General features: G+C 40.5%; 1 protein-coding gene across 8 annotated transcripts in view; it reads right to left on the reverse strand.

Moving 5' to 3' along the window:
- Window positions 1–1,186: 1,186 nt before the first annotated feature.
- Window positions 1,187–19,440, reverse strand: part of RFX4 (regulatory factor X4) — an 86,538-nt gene continuing 68,284 nt past the window's right edge. For 6 of the 8 annotated variants that reach the window (XM_040061969.1, XM_040061966.2, XM_040061965.2 and 3 more), the window contains exons 16-18: window positions 14,189–14,351; window positions 11,162–11,300; window positions 1,246–2,648 (exon numbers count right to left, since the gene is read on the reverse strand). In XM_040061969.1, coding sequence (XP_039917903.1) covers window positions 2,376–2,648; window positions 11,162–11,300; window positions 14,189–14,351 — 575 coding nt within the window. In that variant the 3' untranslated portion in view covers window positions 1,246–2,375. Of the gene's footprint in view, window positions 2,649–11,161; window positions 11,301–14,188; window positions 14,352–19,440 lie in introns of all 8 variants that reach the window. The other 2 variants (XM_058420224.1, XM_058420223.1) reach the window with 1 other exon arrangement.

Below are 19,440 nucleotides of genomic sequence, written 5' to 3' on the forward strand. Positions count from 1 at the left end.
ATAACAGCCTGCAGACTCTGACTTGGGAGGTTTGGCAGCTTATACTGGGATGATTTAAGACCTCCTTGCCCCTCAGCAGACATTCTACCCAGAGGTTATGGTGCTCTCCCGAGCTGCTGCACTCCCTGGCCTGGTGCACACCCTGTGACCTGAAAGCTGCCGTGGTGGGGTCTGAGCTGTAGTGGCCCAGGAGGAGTCCTGCTTTCCCTCGCAGCTCTTCTCATGCAGGTGGTGGCTTCTGTTTCCCCAGTCGATATACTGCCCCCTATTAATGTCTACTTTAAATTTCAAAACCCTCATCAGGAAGCAGTTCAAAGGTAGTTGGATGTTGGTAGTTCACACCCCTGAGGCATCAACACAAACTTCTAAATTAATTTAAAAAAAAAAAAAAAAAGGCTGTGGAGGGGTTTTTTGTGGTTTTTTTTGCAAAAGACTTTTGAAGTCCTCTCTGACTGATGATGTTCTTGGCTCTTTTTTATGAGCATCTTTGTGGTGCTGCTATTGGTCAGAATTCCCTCTTCCAGGACACCCAGGATGCTGCAGTTTTCCATTCAGAAAGGTTTTATTAAGGTTTTATTATTTCTGGGTCTCACACTGTGTCAAATATCCCTTCTCCTCCCTGAACAGTCTAACAGAGCTCTTGAAATCAGGGTAACAGAGTTGTCCCAAAGGTGCTGAAGGATATGAAATATTTGTATGTTAAAATAGTCTCATTTTCTCCTCTCTTTCAGTGATTGGGGATTAAGCTTCTTTTGGTTTAACAATTTACTGTAAAAAAGAGAAGAAGTGCTTCTGGCTTCCCTTGAGTGGTACTTAGATTCACCTCCATCCTGATCCTTCTGAAGACCTGGCCTCGAGTCACTGGTCATTTGTACCCATGGACATCTCATCAAGGCATCTGGTCCTTGGAGGGACCATGGCAGGTCATGAACACCAGTCCATCAGGCAAGTGGAGGAGCATCACGAATTGTACCTGTTCTCAAGTCCTTCTTTGGATTAAAAACATACATGATGACATCTAACATTTTTTTGTAGGTCTGCAGCTTGTAGAAGTTTTTGCATTCAAGTAAACTTAACTGGCATCTATTTACTTTTACTTTTTTTAATTTGTGTGTGAAAATCTCTCATGTATCTTGCACAACTGCACAAACAACACTTATGTGCATTTTAGGCATAAACATGGTTATCGTCACACTGGGTGCTATCAAAGATTTTATTTACAAAACAATTACTAAAATGCCTGTTGTCATATTTCCATTTATTTATTTCTTACCCATAGGGTAATAGGTCCACCATAATTGCTTGGTGTGTTTTATAATACAGAAGAAAAAGCTATGTTAATAAAAACTAACAAAACCTCACAAATAGCTACAAATCTGACAGAAAATGTCTAAGAAAAATTCTCCCCAAAATACAATACATTTTTCCACACATACACAGTACAGAATAACTTCAAAGGCACAGCTTTGAATTTTGCTTTTGTCGACATACAGAGAATTATCACCACGTGAAGGAATTGAGAGAACAGTTTCATACCTGTCAATAGATAATTAAGCGAATAATCATGTTTGCATTTTCATTTTCTTTATATAATTGCTTCATGTCATCATATTTAACATATGTGGCTCTGAATCCAAAATATTCCCAGTCTCCAAATCCCTTCTTACCTTGTCATTACTGACCAGAGAAGTTAGATTTTTCCAGATTGTGCAAACTCAACACGAATACATATATAATAAGAACAATAGTCAACTTAAGGCAGTGTATAATTCAATGCTACATGTCTTTTCTTCTCTTTTGTAAAGATCAAACTTACTGGATCAACAGAAAGGTGCATCAATATACAAAGTAGGTGTAAACTGAAACCTACAGCAACACGTGTCCTTTTAAGGAACTAGATAGAGGAATTGATACGAGTAAGTGATGACTCGGCAGAATGGTTTTTAAGGAATGCACTAAGAGTTTAAAAGGAGAACAGATAACGGAATTTTGCTGAGGGTGAATTTCCTGTCTTTAATTCAAATTATAAATATGTCCTGTTTCAGTTACTTTTTCTTGTAAGACTCATTAATGGTTGTCAGTTAGAGAGGGGGTAAAAATGGCTCACTCAAACTGAGAGCACACAGGGTTGGCCCAGAATTAAAAAAGGCACAGAATCGGCCCAAAAAGTGGTCTAGAACAGCACAAAAGTATTTTTCGGCTACAGGAACATTCAGTCATACTGGTCTGCAATCCGCCCACCTTAGGAACTACATTTATCTGCCCGGGATCTTTTCCATTTTCACCTCCCTTGAAGAATGTCCATGAAAATCCCACACAGCATGAAGGTTTTAGAGCTCTTCTGAGTGTGTGGGCTCAGCTGATACCAGTCATCTTCATTTAGCCCAGCCTGTGGTGGCTTCCCCATTGATGTAGGCAAAGCCAGGAAAGTGTTGCATGTGCTCGTACTCAGAATTCCTGCGTGTTGTCAAGGGCGTGTACATGTCACTGGAATTCCCGTATCTCGTGGAGTGCATGGAGGAGCTCGTGTAGCAGGAGTTGGCAGCTGGGACCTCTGGCCAGCGCGGAGTCACTGGTGTAGGATGCAGCCTGGGAGTACTGCTCATCAAACAGGGCTCCATTCTTGATGTTGGGCCGTTGAAAGGGTACTACAATTAAAGAAAAAAATAAAATCGAAGAATCATCTGCCACATTTTTCATTTTAAAATAAGGGCTGGTGGTGTCACAATTCTGTGTTTAAAAAAGCCAAAATCATATTAATTAGCAGATGTCCTACAACAAGGTATCATACTGAAGGTGAAATATCAGATAACCAGTGTCTGCTGTAAACCAAAGTTTCAGGGAAAGTTCCGCAAAAGTGTCACTGATTTTAAATATTGAATTTATTTATCAAAGTGCTAAGTGTATCTGGGAGGAGAAAAATAGATTGAATTTTTTTTTTTTTTTTTTTGCTCCCACTTTTACTCAGAAACTTGCTGTTTACTAAAAATTGGAAGACAAAATGTCCCTGCTCTTCCTCACTCATGTGAGTTTTGAGGGAGGGAAGCAAAAAAATCTTTATTTCTGGGAAGGTGCCTTCCCTTTAAAGTATTCAGAAGACATCCTGGCAGTTCCTCTGGGAAAATGGTGTGGTCTCGCCCCAGAGCTAATTGGAGAACTTATGGAAAGAGGCAGGCAGGAGAAGATTTCTTCCAGTCGCCAGCTGTTCACAGTGACACTTGGAAACTACAAATCAAAGAAGTTTGACAAATGGCTTCCATTAAGGAAGGACAAGATAGGAGGGAAAACAGAAGAGCTTTTGCCCTCTATAGCCACAGGCTGCCCAGCAAGAGACAGTAAACTGTGCTTATGAGGCCTTGCTTAGCACGTACGTATCTTATTGCCTGTTCTGCAGGAGCAGACCCTCTGTGTGCTGTGTCTGAGGAACGGCTCTCCCTGTCTTGTCCCCGTGATCCATGTACAGCACAGAGATGGTGAGGAGCCCTGTTACTCTTGGCCAGCCACGTGTCTTCAGAACTTTTGCATTTTACGTCTTTATACCTTTTCCACAAAAGGTGTCATATTTAAAATTTCCATATCTTGAGTTGTTTGACAATGGAATTTCTTTAACTAGAAAGCTGTTACCGAAGTAGGACTATCACTTCTGATGCTGACAGACCTTGCAAGCTGCACGCCAAAGCTTTCTATGGCTGCAAAACCTCTTCCTCATATTTTGGAGGCTTATGGGGAGAACAGCTGGAGTAGGTGTTCCTAGGAGGGAGGTAGCAGAGATTCCCAAGGGGTCTCGTTACATTGCTCCGCTGTGGATGAACCCGGGGTTAATCAGTTGCATAAGCAACTGTTACATAAGCCCAAGGCAATTGCAGGAGTGTCTCCAGGAGGAGTTTGTGCTGCCTCCCTTCAGATCACAGCCAGGAAGGCAGCCCAGCCTTGGCTGTTCAAACATATTTGAACAGTTCACCAGCCTCAGGCAGCTCAGAACCCCATGATGGCCGCCCTTAACTAGAGAGGAGAAAAAGAAGACTTTTTGACCAATGTACTGTAGTTAGTGATTTAGCACATCCCTGCGTGTCCTGGGGAGATAGGCCAGTAGGCAGATGAGAGGGAAGACATCAGAGGTGTTTTCTAGCCTGTTCTTCCTATCACCACACAGGCTGAATCTACCTGGGCCATCACAGTTGCTAAAACAGGGTGTTAAACTGCAGCACCACCCTGGAACATCAACATTTCAACACTGTCCTGCTAATCCAGCTGCCAGAATAAGCTGTCCTGGAAACACTGACACAACAACAGGTCTCTACAACACTATCCAGATTTCCATTTTCATCCCAGAAAAAGGGGTTTTTTTAGTAGGAAAGTTCAGCAGAGCTTACATACTGAGTGCAAAAAGCCTTATATTCCTTTGAAGAAGAATCAAGTTTTCAGACTTGGTGGCTTTCCAAAAGCTTTTATTAAAGATGAGAACTTCCAATGATCAGCAACAATGAAACTCAAGCTTTGAAGCAATATGTGGCCCAAGCTAAAAACTTTCTTCTTTGCCTTCAGCAGTGTTTTATTTGATACCAGTTATGGTGGTCTTTGCCTTTATTACCCACTGATAGATACTTGAAATCACTGTAGATTCTTGTACTAAAGAGTGTACTTACAACAGGGTTATCCTAGACTTGTGCCATAATACACCAGTGATCCTCTCTGTCTTCTTCCCAGTGAGATAATTGATCTATTTTGTTGTTAACCATAGCAGAAGTCTTTGCCATCCTGACACAGTGCAATTTTCCTTTGAGGTTTTGAAAATATGGTTGTGACTTCTAACAGGGGAATTGCTTTCATATCCCTTACAAATGCCAAGAGAAACCCCTATCTTCAGCCAGGATAATTTGCTATTTGAAAATTTGTAGACTGCAAATATGTTCAGCTATCACCAAGAAGAAGAGAATGAACTCCGGAAATATTGTGGTGGGTCTCCTTGTTGTACACAGCAGTATGTGGGGAAGCCACATTGCATTTTGGTCATTGGCAACCACAAAACTTGTGCCACTGAGCAAATGAAGTCTCAATGAAATGGCTCCCAGAATGAACTTCAGGATGCACTGGAAGAAGATCTTCCTCCTCCAATGTGCAGCCCAGAGGCCATGCCTAGGCTTACTGAGAAGGCAGGGGAATGGCTGTGCATGAGGGGACAGGACACAGTGTGCTGCTTTTCCTTCTCATCAAGCGCACCCAGTGCAGCTGTGTTTATGAATGTGTCGTGAATGTAAAAAGAGTAATGGCTTGAAAATAACATGGACTCTAAATATCCAGTATTTTACAATAAATTCTGTTATGACTGAATGCAAGATGGAAAGTTTTGTAACGGTAGGTCAGCTAATCGCAAATGACTCAGTGGCTTCTTTTTCCCTACAGTGAAGAGACTATTGAAAGACAATATTTTTAAAGTACTCATCGGCCCCTGCCTGACTATTAACTCACCCGATGAAGCATCTATTCAGCCTTGTTGGAGTGTCCAAAGCAGAGCCATCTGGGCGGATGCCGGCCCATGCTGCCTGAATCACCTTTCACACTCTACATCCGGTTTAATGAAGAGTGCTTAAGCTGAACTCAAAACAGTGGGGCCTAGTGATCTTTGCCAGATATAAAAGCGACATTTGTTGGAGGACTCTTGACAGGAAATTACCATTTTCTGGGTTGACTCACACTTGTTAATACTGCTGCCATTAGACCTAGACAAGAAGTCCTTTAAGCCTGTGGGACTTTGAGCAGATTATTGTTAAGGCCTTGCCCAAAAAAGTAAAATTAATTCAATTTCTTTTAGTATTATTTTAGAAAATACAATGTTAAAAATGTCTCCTCATGAAGTGAAGGCTGAGTTTCTGCAGCAAAATGATAGAGAATAATCTCTTTCTCCTTATTTTCAACTCACCAACCAATTATACATGGAAGTGAAAGGTTTCAATGTTCAAAGAACAAAATACTTTCCTTATGAATGTGGCTCTGACTTTATATTGTATTAGTTCTCACTTTTGCCGAGTGCTGTAAATTAATGTTGCACGTTTAGCCACTACTTTAGGATTTGCAAATAACACCTACCAGAAACTACTGAATTGTGGAGAGCTGGCTATAAATTAATTTCATAAAAATATACTTAAATCTTATAAAATTATGTAATTGAAACTATTGATTAAATGCATCTTTATAACCCTTAATCTGACCCTTTTCTCTACAAATTGAACCTTATTGAATCTGTTAATTAAGCTAAGTGAAACTTGAAGTCCATCTAAGTGATTTTGGTACTTTTGGGAGTGGCATTTGGAGCCTTTGGAAAATGCTATTTGTAATTATCTCAAAAGAAGTTTAGACATCTGTTTCCTGTTGCATTCAATGCATAATTACTTCAATTACATGCTAACAGTCTCAAGGCCCTTATGAAGCCATACAGTTGGGAACAATGACTCTTGCTGCATGGGTGGGATTTGGGCAGTATTTCTGTCTTTCTGTCATTACCAGCTGTTTGATGACAGAGTGATTATTGGGGAGGGTGTTATTCTTACTGCATTAGTATAGTCATGAGTTTATAATGTGTATGTGCAGGAGGATTAAGAACTTTTCCCTTTTTTTTTTTTTTTTTCCCCTCAAAAGTAGATGAGCCAGAACAACATGAATGGACACTAAAGCATGGGCTCTCTTTGAGAGAAGATTTCCTTAGCTCCCCTACTGTCACAAAAAGAGTTACTACTGTCTTCCAGGACTGCTTCTAGCAAATCCTGTTGCAGAGATATATGAAGGGAAGACATGGTTTAGTGGAATTGTGACAGGCAGTATTTTACAGGAAAACTGAGTAGTGCTGCATGCTGCACCCTGGGAAGTTATATGAGACCACTGCACTCCTCAGAGCCATTCAGGAGAGTCAAACACTGCTGAATTTCCTTTAACTATGGCCCAAACACTGTGCTCTGGGTCTCTGAGAAGTGCAGATCAGATCTACTGCTTAACAGCAGACTGAACTGCTGCAGCATTATCCAGAGTGGTTTTCTCCGTCCAGGCCATGGAAGTAAACCATGATCTAAATAAATGCAGCTTGAAGGCAGCATAAATAAGTAAATAAATAAATAAACAGATTCCTTCCTGTCTTTAAGGTAGGACCTGCATGGTACAGAAGGAGAAACATTGCTCTGCTATTTCTATGGCTCTCTGTCACCTGTGATCGACTGTTTGGAGATGGTGGTTTCATTTTGGAAGTGGCAAAGGAGAAAAGGTAAAATGAGGCTGTGTTTAGTGTGGCATCTAGGAGGGATTCTCAGATCTAGATGGCTGATCCAGCAGCTTCCTGACTGAGTCCCTCCTACCTACTCTGAGATCAGGTTTACACAGAAAGGCTGGAGGGGAGCTCCAGCCCCATCAGGTTCCCTGCTCAGCACAACTAAGAGAACAGGACATTCACACCCTCCCCAGACCACACCTGCCCTGCAGTCCTTGGATAACTCCTGTGCACAGAGCACCTGTCACAACAGAAACTAAAGAGATGATCATGCTTAATTCTGCAAGAGAGATGACAGGGGAGAGGTGAGGAAGGAATAATGAAGATCTACAATGTCTTAGATGGTGAGAGTAGATAAACAGGGAATGAATATTCACTATTCCTCATCACCCAAAAAAACCTCTAGGGCATCCAATGCAATTATGAGATAACAGATTTAAAATTAACAAGAGAATGAGTATTTCATACAACCTCGACAAAGTCTATATGTACAAAAAAGCTCAAAGAAAGGGTAAGGGAAGAGTGGTTTGTAACAACAGACATCATTCCAACTGCTGCTTCCTACTCAGGATATCCCTAGTTTAGCTCTTGCCAAAGTCATCATAGCTACGGTGGGAAAAGCACCACCTTCTACCTACCCTGCTTCTAGGACTTTTCCTCCACACGTCTGTTTGGGGTCATTGCTAGAGGTAAGACCTGGATGACTGAACCTACAGTGTGATTTACTACAGCTACACATTAGGGTATTTGCAGTTAAAGAGGTACATCTTTATATGTTACCAAATATGTTAAAATGTATACTGCTGCAGATTTCTCTAATTATTCTTCATACTGAAAGTGTTGGCTTTGAAATCTACAAAGAAAAATTACTGCAGCATGAATTAGTTTGTGACTGAAGAAAAGGTAGAACTACATTAATTGAAATACTTTGGATAGCCTGAACGAGGATTAGGACCTGTTCAGCCAGGGTGAATGTTGCAGGTAAAAGCTGTGCTTGGAAGTCAGTCAAGCCTACATTGTGGAGGTGGATCATCTGTGACTTTGTGAAGGTGTTGTAACTCTCTGCTAAACTCAGGACGGGTTGATGAGACCTCTCAGAGGCTTTTAGACAGAGTGGTTGCTACAACTATCATATTTTCTACCCTGGCACCTGGTACTTAAAACTGCAGAAGCAGATGAAATAAAGAACTGATGCAATAAAGTCTCAATATAGATGTGTTTATGTACACACACACTAAACAGTCCTCCTCTATGTGATGGGGGAGTAGCATCAGGGTATTGTATGCACTCCTGAACTATGGCTTAGAGAATTAGGTGGTAACAGATCAAACGGTAGATCATTTTTCATTTGTCTACCAGGCTCCTCATCAGTTAGCCAAGTCAAGAAATGAGCAATCAGGCTGGAATAAAAATAAGGAACTTGTTCACAAAGAATTATTCACAGTTGGTGAGGGAAGAAAAAATTCAGATTCAGACTAGGGTTTGAACAGACTGTTTCTGTCATCAAAAAGATCAGTGGGAATTAGCCTATAATGTCAGATCCCCACCTGCACTTTTTGTGAGCTATAAAGTAATAGTTAATAGTAAATAGTAAATAGTAAAATATCTACATCTATGTGAGTTCTTCCCCAGCACAGCCTCACTCTAAAGATTCCAATGACAAAACCAAAACTCTTGAAGCAGCTGATAAAACTTGGAGTGTGTCACTCTCTTCCATAGAAAGAGGTTGGATATGATGTTCTTCAAGACCAAGATAGTTATTAATAGCTCAGCTTAAACCCCACCATCACTGCATGCCACCTGCTTTGGCTCAGACACTTGTGTGGGACAAGGGCTCTCCCTGAATCCATGTTTGGAGAGAATTTACCACACACACAAATGTTTGGGGTTTTTTTCATAGGAGTTAATCCCTAGACACTGTCCTAAAGAGCATGGTAGAATAGTTGCTAAAGTTGAGCCAAAGTTCTATATTTGGCCAGAATGTCGTTTATGACAAAGAGTTCTTTTGAAAGTTGTGGTCAATGCCTCCTCTTCCCAGTGGATTAAACTTTCACAGCCCTGCACATTGCAGCTCCTTTGGTTTCAGTATAGTGGCAGCTGTTGATATATTCATTGTAAATTAGTCTTCCTTTATTTTTATTTTGCAACACTGTGAGTTCTGCTGCAACTCCTTGCAACATAATTCTATATCAAACTGTTGAAGACTTCTGGATAATTTTTCAAAAGTAAAGTTCCAGTTTGTAGCTCCTCTCAATATAAAACAAGCACATTGTTAGGGCTTTGTTGGCTGTCCTGCTGTGCAATTCCATCTCACTTTATAAGCAGCATGAGAAAGAATATGCCACATAGAAATTGAAATAGTTTTCCTTTAAATTGTGATCATTAAAGCGTAGTTGTTCTATGTTTGTGTTCAGGACAGTTCAAAGACTAGCAAGAGAGGAAAAAATGATCTGGCATCTGCACTTGTAGAGACTGCCTACTACAGCATGAAAGATATTTGCCTGAGTTCGATGTTTGCTACTGCTTGCATACAGCATGTTAACCAGGATATGAGTAAACTAAAAAAAATGTATTGATCTTGATTTGCTTTACTTGTTTCTTGAGATAACAGGGTAAGACCTATACTGAAAAATCGACGAAAACTAACCTGTCCCAGGACACTGAACTGAAATGTTCATTCACTTTCCTGCTGAAGATAGAGCAGCTGCAAAAACCTTCAGACAAAGCCAGACACCTCGTGTAGTCTGATGGACCAAGTGCTACACAAATGGGTGAGAAGTTGTAGCTCGTCCTTTCCATAAGCCAGGGAGCCATTGTTGAGCTGCTCCAAATGAGCTTATTGGGTTTGTACAGATTTCAAAAAGCTTCAAGCAGATCAACACCATGATTCTTATCTTACAGCTAGGAAAAATGAAACATAAAAAGGAGAAACGGCTCCTCTAAACTCATGGGGCAGACTGATTCCAAAGACTAGAATGAGATGCAGCTTTTGTGTGCTCAGTTTCAAAGCACTGCCAAATTCACATCCTTGCCTCTGGTATGAAACTGTTGCAATCCAGTGATGATAGTTAAGCATGGCAGTCCCTGATACACTTTTATAAATTTCCAGTAAAAGGTAAGTGGTGCCATGTGGGTGGAATATCCCAACACCATCACCTCCTCCCTGTATCTGCCCGTTGCTAATCTTCCAGCAGAGAGCCCAGAGAGCAGCTGCCTACACTGAGGAAGCACCAGCTGCATGAGGCGCTAAAGCTCTCTGACTGTGGCACTACTTTGGAACTCTTGCCAGATCTGATCTTCACACCTAATCTGTGCTGGCTCCTACTGGCTCAGTTTTGTGAGGTGGAAGAGTTACTGATACAATTTCTCTAATTTCTCAGCATTGTAGTAGGAGGCTATAGGGTACAGCTTAAACAACCTCTGCAGTGGTGTCCTGAAGTTACTCAAACTATATGCAGAACTCACTGCTTTGGCAAATTCCTAAACGTGGATATCCTCAACAGCAGAGACCCCGCAAGAATTCACTATGGCCTCCTCATCTTCAGCTAAATGAAAACACTTTTATTTCTTCTTAGGGATTTCTTCCTGCTCCCAACACCTAAGAATCATACAAGTAGCTATATTCGTTTTCACTTTAGCTACTCCTTTAAACAGAAACACTTTCCATGCTCCAGACTGCTGGATTTTAGAGTTAATACTTTATACTGACAATCTAAAGCTACTTCTGACCTCCACTAAAATTAAAAGATACTTAGGTCATATTAGAAAAGAAATTTAAAAAAAAAAAATAGAAGCCATCAATATCTAGACAGCTTATTGATTCAGACAGCTAATATGCTGATAAATTTACAAACTGAATTGTTTTAAATGTTATAATAACTATCATCAATAATAAATGCAGATTACCTGTGAAGAGCTTCTGTGGTAGGCTGAGTAGTGAAGCGGTCCAGAAATAGCAGTATCATGTGGTAAGGATGGATATTGACTCTGCATTGGATGGGGATGCTGGTTGCTGTAGCCACCATAGTTGTAACTTCCTGTGTATCTAAAATACATCAAAAACCACTTTTAGTATGCACAATATTTTATTCCCACTAATCATCAATAATTTATTCCCACTAATCATTCTACAACTTTTATGAAACATACCATTGTTTTTGGTTTGTTTTTGTTTTTGGGTTGTTTTTGGGTTTTTTTTGGTTTTTTTTTGGTTTTTTTAATAGGAGGATGATAGTTTAAATGTATTTCAAAAAAGACATTTTCCAACCGAGATGGGAAGCAGATGCCCTTAGTGAAAATGTGTGTCCAGCACAACATCAAATAGAGAGACCCAGCATGTTTCTGTGACTAATTTTAAACTGCAGTCTCAGCTCTGCACTTGCTGAGAGCAGGTGTCTTTCCCTTTTATTGTTATCTAATGCCACGTTCCCAGTAAATTGCTCTCCAGGCTGAAGAAGTATGGTTAGCCCTGACTTGAAGAACTACAATCAGTTCAACTATCTCCTTGTACTGCAGTCAGATGTTCCTTTTTTTGTGAGGGAGCAAAATAAATTAGTTTGAATCTGAAGCATACAATATTCAACTTTAGCACCGCCAACTCAAAAAAAGAGTGGGATGTGAGGTTGGAGAACCTATCTACTTTCTTTGTTGAATCCCAGCCTCCTGTCTAGGACATCCTGGGGCAAAGGAGGAAGCAGTCTCTTTAGCTATTGAGTCAGTGTTTGTTGGCCACTGTTGTTTGGATCATTCACTAGCAGAAGATGCATGGACGCTTTCTGCAAGCTCCTCATTTTTGTGAGCTGATCTTTGTTGTCTTTCAGAAAAGCTGATTCACCTAGGTTAAAATGTTTCCTCAAATCACCATAGTCCAACACCAGAGGCAAGAGATTCCTGCAGAAGCAATGGATTCTTATATTTATACACACATATATAACATGGACACTGCCTTGCTGTGGTCTGTTCCAAGTCTTGAATACTCTTAGCTCCCGAACCTCTGTGCTGCTCTGTTTCTGCTTCCACCTAACAGACATATTTCTGGATAAGAGAGACGTTCCCTTTCTCCTTATCCAGGTTTTCCCAGTAAGGGCTTAGCAGTGACATTCAAACAGATATCTAAACCTAATCACATCCAAGATGAAAGAAGGTGCAGGATTCAAATCAATCTGCTGGATACCCTTCTAAACAGTCTTTCACAATGGGAAAGCACTACTGTAAAGTTAATGAGTTTGCAACAGGACTGAAGAGCAAAGTAAAATCTTTTGAACCTCTTGCATCATAGCAGCACCTAGGCATTTGCTGATCTTGCTGTATTGTCTATTCCTTCTCTACTGAATTGTTTGTGATTGGTTTTTTAGTTATGGGTATCTGTGAGATATGCAATGAATCAAATGAGGATGGGACAGAAGTGTTGCTTAATGAAAACAGCGCTGAGAGCTTTAGCAAGTGTCTGAAGTTTTTCCAGATGAAATAATTTTACATAAATTTATACCTGTAATTATTTTAATTGAGAGACTTGAGAAAATTTTGATTATAGCAAATATTAGAATATTATGGTGATAATGTGTCTGTATCTTCAAACTGTGGACATTTTTTCATCTGCAGGTTAACAGTAGTCATTGAATCACTGAGGCTGGAAGGAACCTGTGGAATTTATCTAATCTAAGCCACCTGCTCAAAGCAGGGTCCATGAGAGCAGCCTGCCCAAGATTGTGTCCAGCTGGAGTCTGTACATCAGCAAGGATTGAGACTCCATAGCTTTTCTGGGCAACCTGCCCCAGTGTTTGATCACACTTACAGTAAAACAAGTTTTTTGTTCATTTATGTTTGAACACAATTTCTTGTACTTCTGCTTGTGCTTGTCCTGTTATTAAATACCACTAAAAAGAACATGTCTCTCTTCTTTACACCACCCAGCAGGTACTTATGCACAGTGATAAGACCCTCCGTGAGCCCTCTCTGCCTGATGCTAAATAACCTCAGCTCTCTCAGCCTCTCTTTGTATGACTAGTCCAGTCCCACAATTATCATCAAAGTGGCCCTTTTCTGGACTTACTCCAGTAGGCCTGGGTCTGTCTGGTACTGGGGAGCACAGAATTGGATCCAGATTTTGTCTCAGCAGTGCTGAGCAAAAGAGAAGGATCACTTCTCCTGACACCTGGTGTAGTAGGGTTCTCTAGGCACATCTGGTTTTTTCAAACATGGCACAGGAAAACAGGAATCAGAGAAGATATCTACTTAAGCCTTCTCTTTTAGAAAATATCCCCCAGGCCTACTGTGGCTTTGAATAGAATTAAATGAGATTATAAAACTAAGACATAATATAATTATAGAATAGCAACAACAGCCAAAGTATTATGATACTGATGCCTTAAGCTTTAGCTTTCATATTTTCAGATTCTGTGCTTCCTAGGGATGTAGCTCTGAGCCTCATATGAAGTGCCAGTAAGCTCTCTTCACAAAGTGGATAGACAAAACAAATCCTTTTCCTGCTGGAGACCAAGGACAACTTTCAGTCAAAAACCACAAAAAACGGTGGACTGAAGGGAGGAACAGGAAGGATGGGACCTCACAACCTGAAGCTGTAATTGGACAATTAAACCCCAATATGGAGATGGACCAAAAGTTATAAAAATGTAAGATCTTGTGGCCTTGAGGCCATCTTTCTTTGGTGGTCACCCTGGATGCAGCCTTGTTCAGGCTCCTGTCTTGCCCAAGGTGGATCCCAGAGGTTTTTCAATAAACTTCTTATTTTCTAGCTCTGTCCGGTCTCTGTATCAGGTCAGCCTTGCTAAGGCATCAATACCAGAATCTTTGCAATACAGACTTTTAACTACATCAAGAAACAGCTTTTAGTGTATTTCAAAAAAAGCAGGAGTTCATCCAAATCCCACCAAAAACACATTGAAAAACCCAAGACCCTGGGAATTGCCGTACCCATGTTCTTCTCTGTGGGGATAAACAGGTATCCGGTGTGTGACGGATGATGAAGGCACGTGCGGGCTCCTCATGCAGGGCAGCTGTTGGGAATTCTCAGCAGGCGACCCAGCAGCGGTTGTCACAGTGTAGGTGAGTGACCACGTGTAGGATTGCATGGCCCCTGCAGGCAGAGAGGAGCCAAGGTTAACGCGGGCTGTCATCCACAGAGGTGCCATGCCTGAGACAGTTACAGGAAAACCACCGAACAGGCAGCGATCACGGAAAGTACACTGACCAAGGCAAACAGACCAGTCGCGTCTGAGGCATAAATATCGACACATATAGGTCATTCGGAGCACGCAAGGATCCAGAGGAATGAAATGTATCTGGAATGGCTCACACCGTGGACTTCCAATGTGGTGTTGAAAAAATTTTGCAGAAAAAACCAAAACATTGGAATAGGACTTAAAAATGGAAGAACACCAGTGCTAAGATTTCTCAGGCATGATGCACCAAACCCTGAGGTCTCTCCCACACAGAGAGGGCTGCTGGCCTGCTCAGCTCTGAGGCCTGGACTGAGGCAGAAGTATGATCAGAACAATGAAGGATTAGAAAAAAAATGAGTGTTATACAAGTAAATATCTTGCATCCTTTTGCAGTTTGTACCTATTCCACCCAACTAGGTACCAGACCTTGTAGTGGCAACTCTACAAAAATCTCTAAATTATGACAAGTAGATAGACAGAAATAACCTAGTCATTTCCTTCCTGCAAATAAGGTGGGGTTTTTTGTTGGGTTTTTTTTTTGTTTGGTTTTTTTTTTAGTGGCAGAGACTGGACTTAATTTATTTTTGTCTTGTAGGGCATTTGTGGGAAGAGCAAAGCAAAGAAGTGGGTTTTCCATTTTGCTTAGAAGGTGCTGAGTTTTTTAATCATCCTGATCCCTTCCAGGCAGGAACTCCAGTTTCATGAGCCAGCTGCTGAGAAACCTTTGTCCTTTGCACACACCCCTTTCACTCAGGAGGCTGACAGATCTATTGTTCCAGTATAACATAGCTCTTGCTGGAGGTCATGACCATACTGGCTGAGATTACCCTGCAAATGAGGACCAGAACACTGAATTTAACCCAATGAGAACGCTGGTTTGGGGGGCTCTGGGCACTCTTGACTCTTTTTCTTCAGATAAAAGGAATTGCAGGAGGTGACTCAGTTTTTTTCAGTATGGATTCTAGGACTTCCTGTAGCATGAAAGGGCTTAATTCAGAGGGGGAAGTGATTGTACTCCCAGGTCTGGGTCCACTCCATGGCTTTGAGAAATGAAAAGCCCATTTCAAATGTGCATAATTTTCTTCAGGTGTGTGTGATTTCATTTGGCAAAATCAGGCAAAGAATTTTTTTTTTTTTTTTTGGTGGGAAATGTTTACTTCTGCAACGGAGGGAAGGCATTCTGAGGTTTACAAGGTAAACCCAACTTGAAATACTTCAGTAGGGCGCAATTTTGTGCTCTTACAATAGAAATCCTAGGATGTATTATGGCCAAGCGTAATTGTGATAGGTCTGATAGGTCTGTTTTCACATGCCTGCATTTTCTGCCACTGACTCTTGAATTTTCTGTCTTCATCTCTTCCCAATGCAGAGGACCACTGAGATCCCCAAGAAGAAAAGCTTGCTCCTGTTGCTGTAAACAAATAAACATTCATGGTTCCTTGAGTTGGGAAAATGTTCAAGGAAAACTCCCTTTACTAAAAAATACAGTTTAGGTGGAAGGGACCAGAAGTACTTATGCAGTTACCAAATAGCTTCATTTGAAAACAAAAGAGTTTTGAAAATATCAACAACTTGTCTACAGAATATTTTAATGAAATATTTCAATTTCAAAAGGTCAACATATTTTCCCAGTGTTATCGTCCAAAAGAAAATTTGCAGCTCTCTTTCAAAACAGGCCTAGATGCAAAAGGCAAAAACAAAGAGAAAAAAAAGAACAACAAAGAGAGTGAAAAACCCCAAATACTTATTTTTAGGTAACATTATTGTTTGGGGTTTTTTTCCCACTTTTTCACTTCACTATATAATGAAAGTTTTACTTTGACCTGATTTTATTTTTTCCAACAAAACCTTGGCCATTGAGCCAAAAATCTCATGACCTTCCTAGTTCTAACAAGAAGCAGTAATAACAGAGCCAAAAGACCCTTTGCATTTTATCAAATATAGTGATTTGACTGGCCTCAGACATTGTGACCATATCCTGTTCTTTTTTTGAAAAATAGTGGGGATCTTATCATAATCTGATGAAAATGAGTGAGTCCAGGACAGCAAGTTGTTTCATGTGCTCCCTGTGGGAAGTCAAATTCCTTGGATGAGAGATGCCACTCATGGTATTCAAATCTAACTGGCAGCCACCTCAGTTCGACATTAAAATAAATGGCTGGAGAGTAACAAGCTTTATGCTTGTCCAGATGTCACAGAAACAAATGCAGAAAGTAGGTCTTGCACTGGGAGAGGTGTGAATATCTTTGTTTAATTCTCCTAACCAAGAATTGTCTGAGGTACTACAGGACAGTACCTCACACAGCTGCTCATGGGAATACTCCCTTTCTTTTGGAGGTTATGGTTTAGAAACAAAAGTATGTTGGGTTTTACACTGGATTTACAGAATGACAGAAAGCAGTGCAAATATTTTTTCTAGAATGTTCTGGGGAACCTACAGTTGCCTCACTTCTCTTTGCCTTTGTGGAAGGGATGCTATTATTTTCAGTGACCTTACTACAAAGACAGGGAGGAAGGATGGAAGATGACAACAGATTTGCAGACTGTGTGTAAGTATGTTTGAGGTCAACCAGGATACTGCCAATGTTGTGGTGGAATGAGTTAAGTGGGAAAGGTTTTCATAGTTAGCTTTCTAATGCCTGCCCAGGTCCCAGTCCTTTATGATTAATTTCTTCAGCTGGTTGCAGGATTGAACTCCAAGAGATGAAGTCTCTTTTAGATATGACTGAACTCAACTGAACTGCTTTTTTGAAATAAGCAAAAACAATAGTGATTGAGCAACGATTTGCTCTGCTTTGTGTTCTGAACATGCAGGGTTTGATTAAAATAGGGAAATTCATTTATTATCACTCTTTTTTTTTTTTTCTCTTAAAAAAAAAAAGTGATTTTGAGGATACTCACCAAGAGGCCATCTGATCTGTAGGGGAGCCAAATATAAATGGAACTGCTATTAGTCCTACAACAGCCCTGTTGTCATGGATGCCAACACATACACCAGTGCAGAAAAAACCCAGAAAATGCTTCATGATGCTGCATTTTATATCTGCTTTAAGCTGGAGCAAACGACCACCAAGACACAGTGAGACACTCCCAGCACTGTGCATTATGTCTGACAGTCAGCAGTACTGTCACCCTCGAGCAGTCAGAAATCCAGAGCCAGACCCCATTCTGCCCCACACAACAAACAGATCACTTTACCTATAAAGCTTTAGACAAATACAAGCCCTTCCATTTGAAAGGAAGAATTGCCTTTTGAAATTGAAACCTTTGAGTTTTGCACTCTGCAGCTATGAGAATTAAACCCTGATTGTTGAGCAAGAGCTGATGTTCTCAAATACTCGTATGAGTCTGGGAGCTGAAGCTTTAGGAAAAGAACGAAAAATTTATTCTACTCATACACACAGATATGAGATGCGCTAGATCTGCACTAATATTCCCAGAACTTTAATACCGAGTCCAGACTTGGAAGAACAGTGACTTTTAGTGACCACTGCTGACCTGAAGACTTATTTCGTGCATAGATTCCTTAAAACTGAACAGCAAACTCTGTAGTTTATGAAGATATTAGGAGCTAACAATTTAGAGTTCATTTTGGGTTGTCTAAAAACGATTGCATTGGCAAATGAGTAATCAGAGCTTAAAGAGGGGCTTAAAGAGAGAACAGCATAGTCAGCCATATAGCTATCACTTTTATTACAATATTGTTGCAGTTTGAACAATCATTAATCTGGCCTTTGTGATTTAGAAAGGATGGAGGCTAACCAGCCCTTTAACTATCTAGTAACCTAACAAAAAGTTTTAAATAAAATGTTACTGGTGCCACGACAGATGCCAGAGTGTGATACAGGATTTACCTTTCTTTTGCTCAGTATCACGTCATTGCAAAAGTTTAATTTGCTGGTTTTGTACCTACCACTGACTAAAGGCAAAAAGGTTAAAACACAAGTTTAATAGTTAACTTTTATTGCTAATGTCACCACCAAGAAAGAGTTAATGATGCCCTAAACTAGGAAACTGAGAGCTAATGGTGACCAAGGAACTAGTTCTCAAGACCTGCAAAGCATTTGCGGAATTTTACATTTACCTCCTAAAAGACACATAAGGAAACCAATAGTGTGATCTTTCCAGAATAGAGGTTCCTGTTTCAAAATATTCTATGTAATGCTACAGATCTATATGTAAAATAGTCTGAGTGTGTCTAATACATCTTCAGCACTCCTCTTTTAGAGTGTAGCAATTTCCTTTAGCTGAGACACAGTTATTTTGTGTTGCTTTATGTGGATAAACACTGCATTCCACAGTGTAATGCTTAGCAAATGAAAAAGCAAACTGAGTCCATCTACATGATGAAATGGGAAACAGAGGTATTACTAATTGCTCAAAGAAAAAGGAAATAGCCACATATTTAATGTTAACCAGAGCATTACTTGCATTGACAAATTTGGCTTGTGCAAGACAAAAATGATTTTCACATACTAAAAAGTGAGACTGCACCAGACCATAAGAGTAAAATCCAATTCAACCAAACGAAAGCCTTCAAAATAACCTAAAAATGAAAAGCTGAGGAAAAAAAAAAAAAAATCTTTCTTGCACAAAAAGTTATAGTATGGGAACAATTGTGGTCTTTCAGTACCTGAAGGGAAAGATGGAAAGGGACTTCTTACAAGGACCTGTAGTGACAGGACAAGGGCAAATGGCTTTTGGTTAACTCTTATATGACAGTCACGTGGAGTTACTGTATCTGCAGCCCAAATACAAGTCCCTCAGACCTCCATTCCAGTCAATGGCCCTGGAGAACACACAGTTCCCTTCTTTTCAGTCCTTTACTTCTGCATACAGCCCTGCATCATACTAAGTTCTGGTTCTGGCATCATAACCACCCCACAATGCCTACAGGTCAAGTTCCACACAACATCAGTGTTTCCACAAGAGTCAAAGATCCTCACCACCTCCACTGTCACCTGGACTGAAGCTGTGTAGTAGCCTGCCCTGTCTAGGAATCAT

The sequence above is a fragment of the Hirundo rustica genome, chromosome 4, assembly GCF_015227805.2.
Source record: "Hirundo rustica isolate bHirRus1 chromosome 4, bHirRus1.pri.v3, whole genome shotgun sequence".
NCBI classification, from domain to species: domain Eukaryota; kingdom Metazoa; phylum Chordata; class Aves; order Passeriformes; family Hirundinidae; genus Hirundo; species Hirundo rustica.